The 13,200-nt window shown below is 44.4% G+C and overlaps 1 protein-coding gene across 1 annotated transcript in view; it reads left to right on the top strand.

Annotated features, from left to right (window-relative positions):
* The first annotated feature begins 5,942 nt into the window (after positions 1–5,942).
* The window catches only part of LOC128105889 (uncharacterized), a 29,784-nt gene continuing 22,526 nt past the window's right edge, over positions 5,943–13,200 (top strand). The window contains exon 1 of the mRNA XM_052731200.1: positions 5,943–6,036. Within this exon, the coding sequence (XP_052587160.1) occupies positions 5,943–6,036 (94 nt within the window). The remainder of the gene's footprint in view (positions 6,037–13,200) is intronic.

Here is a 13,200-nt window from a genome sequence, read left to right as displayed (position 1 = left end):
CAGATGGTTGAGAGCCACCATGTGGATTCCAGGAATTGAACCTGGCTCCTTCAGGAGTGTGCCCAGTGCTCTTAACCACCGAGCCATCTCTCCAGTCAAGCATTTATGTCCCCAGCAGGTATCTGAGAAAATATCTGTTTTAAATCTAAATATTCTTATTTACAAGGCCAGCAAAGAGAGCTGGTATAGGAATGTGGCTGCTTGATGTCACCATTACTCTTTGATCTATAATAGAAGGAGTACATATCAACCATTATTTCCTCCAGACTCAGTGGTCTGCATTCAGAAGAGTTCTAGGATTAACTTTGAGCCCCAGGAAGTAACTGGCTAGTCACACTACAGCCCCATCAACACCTGGATATGTCCTGCAAGAGCTTCATGGGGTCTGGCCTAAAGAGGGAGTTTTGAGGAAGCTGTTCATTTGGAATTTTACTGTGTTTATTTTAAAAGATGCTTCTGGAGGACTGGAAAGCTCTTACTGGTTGTAGAGGACCAGAGTTAGGTTCCTGGGTATGTGACACAGTCTTCTGACTTCTGTGGACACATGGACAAACACACACACACACACACACACACACACACACACGCACACGCACATGTGAGTGCACGCGTACATGCACACATGCACATACATAAATGTGTCTTTAAAAAAAAAGATAGGTCAATCATGTTAACTTCCTCTGACCTTTCGTTCTTCCAGTACCACTGTGTGCTGGGGAGAGCCAGCCTGGTAGAATGGAAACCTCCTTAAACCTGCAATCCAAGAGCCTGAGTTGGGTCACTCAGGACAATGTGGGAGCTTGAGCAAGAATCCATCTCTTTTGAATGACTGATCTGTGCAGCAGAGCAGTTCAAAGGACATACTCGGGTTAGACTTCAGAACTTAAATCCCACCTTTGTTGTTTGCTCCCATGGGTGAGATGCTTCACCCCTGACCTCAGTTTTCCTATCTGTGCATGAGGCAGAGCAGTGCTGCCCTCTTGGGGCTGGAGAGTAACTGAGATTATTCCTGGGAGGATCTTCAAATAGTGTTGGCTTTTCAGTTTGCCATTGTGGGCTAGTTCTGGCCTTTCTGTCTCACTGAATCCCTGGAAAAAGCCATTTTTCCTCCCTCCAGAACTTTTCTATGTTTAAGAAAGACTGGCACTACTTACCAATTTTTTCTGAATTAGACCATCCCTTCCAGAAGCAGTGGGGCTCAAGAGACCCAAGAGACAAACAGATTTTCCATATCAGAGGCAGTTGAGACTTTAGAGGACCCAGGAACTGCCCACCCTAGGCTTTGAAGCAGGAAATAACTGCTGGGGGAGAAGACTGATCAGACAAGTTGTAGAGAGGAGATTCTCCCACCTCTAGGGATGAGCAGTGTTGTGCCCAGATCGTGACCCCCAGAGAGACCACCAAAGACGAGCATGCCAGAATGCAAAAGCAAGGTTTAATCCAAAAGCAATACAAGCCTAGGCAGGGACTTTGTCCAATACATCCAACACAGTGAAGGCTGGAGGAAGTGCCCACCTGTCCGCAAGCTCAGTTTTTAAAGGGAAAAATCACAAGGTTACATCGTTTAGGGGTGCTAGTATGGGTACAATTCTGATTGGCTCGCTTCTAGGGGCTTTCTAGAAATCATGGCTTAATCTTCTAAGGGAGAGGTTGCCCGCCACCATTTCTCATTGGCTGCCCTCAGGTGGGGGCATTTTTATGGTCAGTTACCCTGGAAACCAGGGAGAGGACATTCCATAGTCTGGCAGGCATTACCTCATGACTACCTTGTGACTCTGTACTTTTACACTTCCGGGTTTCTGGAATCTGAACTGACTGGTTTCAGTAACTAATGGCCTATTCCCAAAAGGAGAAATCTTAGGCCTTAATTGTAGGGTGAAAGCATTTTGGTCTTATTTCTAAGATGGCTCATTTTGGTCTCACATTTCCCCCTTCTCATGTGCCTAATGGAACCCAGTCATGGGTTTTGGGCAGTTAGCTCATAAGTATCCTTCTCTAATAATGGCCATGTATAGTTAGCCATCTCGTCTCTATGCCAGGGAGTTTCATTTTGACCCAGCATTTCAGCCTTTGAACAGGGAACATGGGACGACGTATTCTCTTCTGGAATTGCTTCAAGCTGGCATTGGGGCGCCATTGTCAGGGCCCCCAAAAGACTGAAAAGCTAGACAAAGACTGGGCAAGGGGGCATTTGTCAGAAGCATGTAGATGCCTGACCCCATAGGGACAGGGAAGAACCATGTTAGCTGGGCTGGTCCATGTCAGCTTTTAGCAAGTCTGGAGCTCACAGTCGTCTGGAGCAGTGGAGTCAGCGACTGAAACTTGGAGGTGACTGCCAGCCAAGTGGAAATCTGTTGAGACAAATGTAAACTAGGAACAGAAGTTAAAATTTATGAACTTATTTGGGACCTTTAGGTCCATACCCTTAGTAATGGGAAAAGCAGTAGTCCCAAGACCAGGAGAGAGGAAAAATACCATCTTTAGGAATACTTATCTGGGGTCCTTTTGACCTCTGTGGAGTGGGTCTAGGTTTTTATGACTCTTTTGATCCTTTGAGGCCTACTTACAAAATGACATAAAAGTTTTAGATACATTAGTATTACCAATCTGTACTGAAATCCATTTTGTAGACAAAGCAGGTAATGGTTATCTTGTAAAACAGCAGAAGTGGACTCATACCTTTGAGTCCCAACAAGAACTACAGATTTGGGTTAAAAGCTTGTGCATTTTTCTTCTGTCCAGAAAGCCAGGTATAAATTGGACAGAGATTTTTTTGACCTGATGAGAAGCACTTTTAGGTTTACATTTAAATATATTTAGATGACATCTAAAACAAATCCAAAATGTTGAGCTTGTGACTGAACAGTAAATAGTCATTGCTCTACCAGCTCATCAGGGCTCCTAAATGTTAAGCTCTGAACCATAGAACAGGAGAGTAGTTTGAAACTTATCTCATTTTAGACTCATATCTGAACCTTTATAACTTATTTAAACTTTTATATCTTAGAACATTTTCCTAAAAGTGAGCTAACAAGCTAGCTATAGCCTTGCAGAAGGATCTGGTTGTGTGATGCTGCCACGCTGACATAGTTAGAGCTAGCCTAGCCATCAGTACTATCAGAAATCTGAGAAGGATAAACTATATCTGAGTGCAGACCAAGAAGCTTCCAATCCTATAAATTACAGGGACCAATCTCCATAACATTGGAAGCACCAGTCAGAACAGCATCAATCTTCTTCCGCCATCAGGCCCATAAGACAGAGTATTTTTCCTGTGGAATAGGGACATGAAAGACTGACCTTTGACCAGGCAAAAGGGTGCAATCAATTTTAGTGTCCTACTGCTTGTCCACAGTCTGGGCTGGGTCCTGGCGGCAGGCGTTGCACTGGGGCATCTTGCCCTGTGGTCAGCGTTGTCATATTTCAGGCAGAGACTTTGTGGTGCCTCGTACAGAATCTTCTTCGGAGACCTTGGGTCACTGCTAGGATCTGGAAGCCTGTCTGATATAATAAGCTTTTAGATCAACATTTAAATGCCATATTCTGCAGATTTCTGAAGTATGAGGGTTGTCCAGGTATATCTGAATAGACAAACTTTGTTTCTAATTACTTGCTTCAAGCTTAACCCTGAAAACATATGCAAGGGACTGAGTAAATGAGTAAACTTATCTTTGTAATATTACATCAGTACTTACTTACCCTGACTACAATTAAAAAAATCCTGATTACTTATGACTGACTATTTATGTTCTCTAACAGTCTACAATAAGTAGCCTAAAAACAATTGCTTTTAAGTTGAAGCTCTTCTAGCATCAAATACAGGTTCAGTAAAGAAACCAAAACAAAATATCAATATAAAACATATATGTATCAGTTTATCCAAATAACTTAAGCTTAACAAACTTAGCAAATACAAGGAGGCTAGACAACATTCTTAAGCCTGAACGTACCTTTGGTAAGGAGAAATATTTTTTTAAGCCATTGGTTTTTAACTATAAAAACTGTTCTTAAAAGATTAAGATCTCTCAAATGCCTTCTGTAATATCAACAATAAAGTATCTTCTACTTTAAGGGGGAGAAAACATGGCATCATCACAATCTGTATACAGTAAAACCAAGCTCCAAAGTTCAAACAATCCCAAAGTTCAATATCTGGGATTTATTTATAACCCTTTTGGTTCTTTAAAATCATTATACAAAGTTTAGCTGCCAGAGCAAGGTATATTCCTGTGTATAAAAGCATTGGTGTATAGCTTTAATATTAATCAAATACCTTATTTATTAAATGTATGTTGCCATTTATTTAAATTCTCTAGAAACTTGCTGTTGAACACTTGGTAAAGACATAAGTATTAGGTGTTAACCCGAGTAGATCTTTATAACCTTAGTAAAAGATGGCTGCCAGCCACATGGCTGCCCATGAGGTCACCAGCCAAGATGGAGGGAGTCATGTGGTTGCTGTTTAAAGCTCGTTTTTTCTAAACAATAATTACTTGCATACATACACACAGTTGGATCCAAGTTACATACATACATACGTACAGTTAAAGCTTGCTTACATTTCCAAGTCACATACCTGTCCACATACACACATAAGCAGTTTACAGAATCATTAGCCATTCTTAAAATGAAAACCAACAAGAATTAACTTTTAAATTCAGTATTTGCAGGTATAAGAAACGTTAACAGTTTATATCACATCCCCTCTGACTTTCTACAACCTTCTATATGCCCTTTGATCCCTCAGACATTTACTCTAGACAAATTCCGCTTTTTCTTTCTTTTAAAACAGAAGCTCTTACCAAAGTCTTTCTTGTGATTTCCCTCAGTAATCTAGAATATATTGTAAAGTTACAATATTTTAAACAAGAACAGAAATACATGCATATATCATAACAAGAATAACTCTCAATTTGCATCAGCACTGTACCACAGACAAGAAACAGTTGGTTAGTCTCACATAGGTAGTGACATTCCATTCTTGGAGCCAGACCTTGATCAGGTATTAGCCCCAGGGCAGGTCTTGGGAGCCCCACCCAACAGCATGGAAGAGGAAGAGGACAGGGAAAGCGTGCACCATGGGGACAAAAGATTGCTATTAACCTCAGATTTTCAAGAACACGAGAATGGCAGACTGAAAGTGACTCCATGCCCTGGATGGGCCCACAGACTTGTAGGCCACTCCACAGCTATGACCCTGGAGGGGCAGTTAGTTCTCCACCAGCCCCCACACTGAGCTCCTTGAGGCTCCTGCTGGCTCCCGCCAGCTCTGCCCCTTGTCCACACAGGAGCCCAGCCAGAACCTGCCAGCCATATCTGGGCCCCACAGTGCTCATAGCCTGCCCTAGCACACAGCCATGCCTAGTTCCCATGCAGCCTCTGGGCCAATCTGGCTGCCACCTCATCGTGCTGTAAAGTCTCTACTCCAAAGCTCTCTGAGCGAGCCGGGGCCCCGAACCCGCTGCGTCTAGGCCCCTGTGATGCTCCCAGGCTGCCTAGCTCTCTCAGCGGCACCCTGGGCCCCTGAAGTTCTGCTGCCTGCACTCTGGTCAGAGAGAGAGCAAGGAAGCAATGTTAGGTTAGTCTGTGCCAGTTCAACCACCAAAGGGGTCTCCATCTCTTCGACTGGCAATCCAGCCCACAAGTCCCAATGCATACACAAGCTCAGGCATAAAACACTCACACATGTGGCCACAGTTCTCACACATTTATACATTTTATAGGTATAACAAATCACACTGACGAACAAGATAGGCAGACTTAAAGGAAGTACAAGGGCCCTACAGATGGTCCAGGCAGACGAGAGTCCAGAGAGGGAGCCTCGATTATGCCAAAGACCATACGGATGGGACAGGGACAACTCAACAGAGTCTCCTGATTCCCCAGAAAACAGACAGACCCCTCTCAGGTGTCCAAACAGACGGACCCCTCTCGGGCGTCCTATGACGGGGGACCCGTGGGGACCCCTGCGTCCTGATGAGGGGTTGGAACGTCTCCCAACTCCTCCAGGCTCACCTTACAGGCATGTCCGCCAAGGTGAGAGCCTGTCAGATTCAACTGCCGGCTTCGGATAAGAAAATGAAAGTAAAAGGAAAGCAAAGACAAGAAAATGGAGCACTCTTACCGATTGGTGCAGATGGACCTCCGGAGCTCTTAGAGGTCCCGGCGGGGGGGGGGGGGTCTCTGGGGATCCCGGATGAGCCCCCAAATGTTGTGCCCAGATCGTGACCCCCAGAGAGACCACCAAAGACGAGCATGCCGGAATGCAAAAGCAAGGTTTAATTCTGGATATCCAAAAGCAATACAAGCCTAGGCAGGGACTTCGTTCAATACATCCAACACAGTGGAGGCTGGAGGAAGTGCCCACCTATCTGCAAGTTCAGTTTTTAAAGGGAAAAATCACAAGGTTACATCGTTTAGGGGTGCTAGTACAGGTACAATTCTGATTGGCTCGCTTCTAGGGGCTTTCTAGAAATCATGGCTTAATCTTACTTCTAAGGGAGTGGTTGCCCGCCACCATTTCTCATTGGCTGCCCTCAGGTGGGGGCATTTTTATGGTCAGTTACCCTGGAAACCAGGGAGAGGACATTCCATAGTCTGGCAGGCATTACCTCATGACTACCTTGTGACTCTGTACTTTTACACTTCCGGGTTTCTGGAATCTGAACTGACTGGTTTCAGTAACTAATGGCCTATTCCCAAAAGGAGAAATCTTAGGCCTTAATTGTAGGGTGAAAGCATTTTGGTCTTATTTCTAAGATGTCTCATTTTGGTCTCACAAGTAGTACAGAGTGCCAGTGGTCCAGCTTTTGTGAGTCATCACTCATGTGGGGTGGGCTTTTTTTTTTCCTTTTTGTTTTTTTCTGAGACAGGGTTTCTCTGTGTAGTTTTGGTGCCTGTCCTGGATCTTGCTCTGTAGACCAGGCTGGCCTTGAACTCACAGAGATCCACCTGGCTCTGCCTCCCAAGTGCTGGGATTAAAGGTATGTGCAACCGCTGCCCGGCTGTTGGGTGGACTCTTGGTGATGCTGTTGCCTTTGAGCGGCTCATACTGCTGGAAGTAACCCCTCAACTACAGTACTGGAAGTAACCCCACATCCATAATCCTGGAAGTAACCCCTCATCCATAGTCCTGGAAGTAACCCTCATCCATAATCCTGGAAGTAACCCTCATCCAGTCCTGGAAGTAACCCCTCATCAATAGTACTGGAAGTAACCCCTCATCCATAGTCCTGGAAGTAACCCTCATCCAGTCCTGAAAGTAACCCCTCATCAATAGTCCTGGAAGTAACCCTCATCCATAGTCCTGGAGGTAACCCCTCATCCATACTCTTGGAAGTAACCCCTCATCAATAGTCCTGGAAGTAATCACTCATCCATAATCCTGGAAGTAACCCTCATCAATAGTCCTGGAAGTAATCACTCATCCATAGTCCTGGAAGTAACCCTCATCCAGTCCTGGAAGTAACCCCTCATCAATAGTCCTGGAAGTAACCCTCATCCAGTCCTGGAAGTAACCCTCATCCATAGTCCTGGAAGTAACCCTCATCCAGTCCTGGAAGTAACCCCTCATCCATAGTCCTGGAAGTAACCCCTAATCCATAGTCCTGGAAGTCACCCCAATAAACTCACTGGTTCATCAGTTAGGACTCTGTTGATATTGATCCCTATCTAAGGTAAGTAGATATTACCTCTCTCCAGCAATAGTGTCACACAACACTGGCATGGACTTCTGTACAATGTAATATGCTGGAGTGCATTGTGTCATCATACAGACCTGCAGGAGGTAGGCCTCCACTCCAGCCTTGCTTGGCATGGCCCATGTGGTAGGTAGAATCCTCTGTGCTGTGGCAGGTTGCCCCGCCTGCAGGGCTACAACAGGTTCTCGACCACCCTAAGGACGGAATGATAGGGACAGGAGATACAAGGAAATGCACCAAGTCTAGATTCTGATCAAGGTGCCACTTTATTTTTCTCCAAGAGGGTTTATATAGTTCCTGCAGGGTGGCGGAAGCAAGAAGCTGTCTGCATAAGGTGGGGCAAGCTAACAGGATGTTTGTATAGGATGTTTACAGGGTGAAAGGGTCAAGGGCTCTGCCTCAATGTCCTGTTGCTAGGCAACCTGACTGTAAGATGATCTAGTTCCCTGTCTTATGGGGGTCTGTATTTTTCCACTAACTAGAGATTCTGTCCTTGTCCCTGACAGCAGGTGGTCCTGGATGCCATAAAGAAAACAGGGTGAGCAACTCACAGTGAGCAAGCCAGTAAGCAGCGCTCCTCCAAGGCCTCTGTTACAGCGCCTGCCTCCTTGAGTTCCTGCCCTGAGTTCCCTGGATGATTGACTGTAAGGTATATGATGAAATAAACCCTTTCCTCCCCAGATTGCTTCAGGATATGGTGTTTATCACAGCAACAGAAACACTAACTAAGACACCTTGAAAATCTTGTGATCAGTTCTGGCTATGCCAATTTTGTAATGGAAAGGTCTTTCTGAAATAATAGAATGGTTAGAAAGTGTCTGGATTATGAAAATAAAGAGCAGGCACTGGGGAGTCGTTCCACAGTAGAGCATGTGCGTAGCATGTCTAAGGTCCCAGGTTCAACTCCTAATCACAAAGTCAGTCAACAAAAATAGAAATCAAAATGCTATTTCGTAAGTTTAGGAGTTAGGATATAGACAATAATCTGGACTGTTCCTGTTTAGTTTTCTGTGATAAAACACTGACCAGAAGTAATTTAGGGAGGAAAATTCTCATTTGGCTTACAAGTTACAGTCTATCAATGAGGGAGGTCAGGGCAGGAGAAGCAGAGAGACCATGGAGGAACACTGCTTACTGGCTTACTCAGCTACCTTCCTTACACAGTTCAAGTCTACTTGTGTGTATGTGTACATGTGTGTGTACCAGGCACCTACCTGGGCTGGGCCCTCCTGCACCAATCAGCAGTTCATAAAATGTCCCCAAATACATGGTCATAGGCCAACGTGAGTAATTCTTCTGTTGAGGTTCCCTGTTCCCACATGACTCTAGGTTTGTGTCATGATGACAGCTGAAGCCATGACATACCTCAGTAAAACACTCTCTCTTACTCCCAAGCTGCCTCCTGTATACATTACACCTTTCAACAGCCATCAGAATTCTTGTTTCTTCCACGTAATAAGTTGGGTTATGAGAGGCACAAAAATACAGAGAGTGAGCACTGACCTGCCATGACAAGAATCCCAAGACTGCTTGCTGCCTATGTAGCTCTGGGCTCCTTACCTCTCTAAACCACACTGTCTTCATCTTTGAGATGAAGTACTAACATGTATATCCAGTTGCTGAATAGTGTATAGTTACTGAATGGGTTAGAAGAAGACTAACTACTGGGTTCCATGTTTGGGAGATGGTAAGTCCTCAAAATGATGCTTAGTACTAAAAATAATGTTGCTTTGACCAAACAAATTGCAGATGGTTCCGTAACTTGTAACCATTTTTCACCTCCTGAAAACCCTCAGCCAGTCCGTGAAGATCCGGGATGACTGTCAAGCATTCACTGAGCAGGGCCTGCGTGCAGGCGCATGGGAAGATGGGCAGGAGGATGGACTCCTGCCTTGCTTGGCTCCGAACTGGAGCAGTGAACTAAGCTGACACAGGTAACAACTGACAGGCACATGCTCCCTCCCTGATAACAGTTGCCTAGCAACAATTTGGAGCCATAACAGAGTGACCAGGAACACAGAGCTTAATTCTTTCAAGCAGAATTTCTTCTTGTTAAACTTTATTTTACTTACAATAGGGGGCATGGGACGTCCTGCGTGTCACAGTGTATGTGTGGAGGTCAAAGGACAACTTTGGGAGTTAATCCCCTCCTCCCGTGTGGTTTCCTGGAATTGAACTTGGAGGGTCAGGCTTGCACGTTTACCTGCTGGGCCATCTCACTGGCCCTCAAACAGAATTTCTTGCAAGTACATAGTGACTTCCAGGCCAGACTGAGCTACTAGACCCTGTCTCCAAAAACAAGGGCTGGGGACAGGCTTCAGTGGTCCAACATTTGTCTGACGTGCTTAAGGACCTAGGTCTGGAAGAATAACGACAACAAAAGTCTGTCTTAGTCAGAGTCAATGCAAACGTGAAGGCAGAGTGACACACTGGTCTGGGGTTGTTCTCGAGCTGGAGAGATGGATGGGTCCCAGTTCAGTGTTTGCTTCGCTAGCGTGAGGACCTCATTTCGGACCCCTAGCAGCCCTTCACTTGCCGCAGTGTCTGGGACACTCTATTGGTGTTACACTTAATGCAGAGAACCAGGCAAAGCGGAACATACCCATAATTCCTGCAGTGAGGAGGGAGACATGGAGGGATCCCTGCATCTCACCTTACCAACTAGTCTAGTCCAACTGGTGAGCTCCAGGTTCAGTGAGAGACTCTGTGTCAAGACATAAGTGGAGAGCAGCTGAGGAAGACGCTGCACTACGTGGGCTAGTTTTGTATATTTATACTTGACACAGCCTAGGGTCATTTTGGAAGAGGAAACCTCAATTACGAAAATGCCCCCTCCCTCCAGACTGACCTGTGGGCCAAGTCTGTGTGGCATTTTCTTGATTGTTGATTGCTGTGGGTGTGTCCACCCCACAAGGGTGGTGGCACCTCCTGGCTGGTGGTCCTGGCTGGTATAATAAAGCAGAATAAGCAAGCCATAAGGAGCAAGTCAGTAAGCAGCACTCCTCTGTGGCCTCTGCATCAGCTCCCAGGTTCTTCCAGGAGTTCCTGTCCTGACTTCCCTGGACGATGGACTATCTATAAGCTATGAGCTGAAACAAACCCTTTCCTCCCCAAGTTGCTGCTGGTCCTGGTGTTTAATCACAGGAACAGAAAAGTAACTAAGACAACACCAAAGACGAACCTCTGACCTCTGTCTCCACATGCACAAAGCGCCTGTACACTCTCCCCTTCCCACCACATAGGTGCGCACGCACAAGTATACAAAACCACAAAGTTTTCTTGAGCACTAAATGTAACACAAATAGAGTGCCTCAGACACCAAAGCAGGTGAATGCTCAGTAAATTAACCCCCTCCCACCTCTCTCCCAGAGAATCCAGTAAGATAGCCTGAGCCTCATCTGTTGATATAGATGGTGCCCATTTTGGTTAATTTGAAGACTTGGTTTTGCAGTTGGTGGTACCAGTGCTCATGCATATGCAAATGTATTGTTATTCTAGAAAGACCAATTGGTCTTCCTGATCATTTAAGAATATGAGGAGGGGATGGGATTCTTGTTTGTGAATGGAAATTATCAGTAACTTCTGATAAGATAAAAACCGTATTCTAGTAATCAAAACTTTCATAAAAGATCAGAGACAACTGTGGAGTCTTTCAGAGGCCACAGAAGAGCCGGCAGTGACCTAGAAGATCCTGAGAGAGCAAGTGAAAAGACACAGGCATTTTTGGACAACTCAGTAGAAAAATTATTCTCAGGAGCCAGACTCTAAAGGTAAAGATTGTTCAGAATGTCCTAGGGAATTCATTTTCCTTTTGCCCCATGTACAGGAATGATACATGATAAGCCTATGTTGTTTAAGAGAGCTCCTTTGTTACATGCACAACAAAAGCCAAGTGATAAGAATATTCTGTCAAAATGCAGTTGGAAATTTTCTTTCAGTCTTAGTGGTATGTAAAACAGTGGTTTGGCTAACCGTTAATGCCATTGTAGAGTCAACGAACCATGATGAAATGCTTCTTGGTTTGTTACAAGTAATAAAACAGTGTGTGTGATAACCCCCAATACAGTAATCACAAAACACATGCTAGTTGAATCTCATTTTAAATTGGCACTCACAGGCTCTTAGAGTTAAAGGTGACTCTGCCATCCTGACTTGGGATGGCTGTATTCTCTGACAGTTAACTTTGCCCCTAGGGTATGCTGAGGGACTTCCCAGATACTGTACCATGTACAAGGTGAAGCAGAGCCTAGATCATCTAAGTCAGTCATAGTGACGGTGTTGATGACCTGACTCTAGGGCTCAGCCCAACACACATCTCCAGGGATGCCTACTGAGCCTGCATCAGACGTTCAGCTTTGGAACACCAGGATGCACAGTGGAAGGTAACAGATGAGTGAAGAGAGAAAGAAGAGAGAGGCAGAGAGAGAGAGAGAGAGAGAGAGAGAGAGAGAGAGAGAGAGAGAGAGAGAGAGAGAGAGAGAAGCAGGAAGGAAGGGGAGCAGAGATGGGAACCCAAGAACACCTGTTCCAAACGACATTTGGGCTGTAGTGAGAGACAGTCTTCATTCCCACTCTGTAAGCTTTGAACAAGGAAATAAAGATACATTTTGACTGGCTATTTGTAGTCTTTTCTTGTCAGTTGACTATGATTTTTTTCTTAAAACTTATTTCTAAACTCTACAGAGAATAAGCACCTATAGATAACTATAATGCCCAAAGAATTAAATACTCAATACTTCCCACATACCTGCAGTTCACACAGACCACAGAGACATTGTATGGATTGCATTTAATTTTCCATCAACTTGTTTTAGGCAGGAATTCTCTTTTCTTGTGAATTGAAAATGGCAATTTTCCTCAATGCATGGCATATATATTACAATTTAAATTTATATGATTTAAAATATACATACTTTAAGTTTCCAAAGTAAAATGCATATCATGCTGCTGCTACATTTAACTTATGTATTATGTTCATAATTAAGCCTCCATATGTAAATCTACATAATTAATAAGCTGCATGTAACCTACATGTACCTGAAGATAAGGGAGGCTGCTATCCTACTGAGTAATGTAAAACCACTGAGCTAGGACCTCGATATTTATATAAAGTTCTAGATAGTAAGTCCACCTTTTAGAACACCTTGGATGACTTCCTTGATTTCTAGGAAGTCATTTTTTTCAGCCTCCATAGAAGCCATTTCTAAACCACATCCTGAAAGTTGATATATCCCTTGTAGTGACCCCTAGAGTCAGGAAATAAACATGTCACTGTACTTAGTTCTTCAGTTCTGAGTAAGGCTGAATAGGACCATTACTGTCGTCAACTGTGACCTTCACACAGGAGGAGAGAACCTACCCTTGCACGTGGCATCCCCCCCCCCACCTTAACTTCACCATAACCGGACATTTCCAGGTGTATGTTTTCAAGATTTTACCAAGATTTGCTTAAACAAATAAATTTAAGTACTCTTTTGTGTTATATTTTCTTATCATCATC

Source organism: Peromyscus californicus, unplaced genomic scaffold (assembly GCF_007827085.1).
Source record: "Peromyscus californicus insignis strain IS unplaced genomic scaffold, ASM782708v3 Scaffold_9__1_contigs__length_137607984, whole genome shotgun sequence".
Lineage (NCBI taxonomy): Eukaryota > Metazoa > Chordata > Mammalia > Rodentia > Cricetidae > Peromyscus > Peromyscus californicus.
This window is presented reverse-complemented; position numbering and strand designations above follow the sequence as displayed.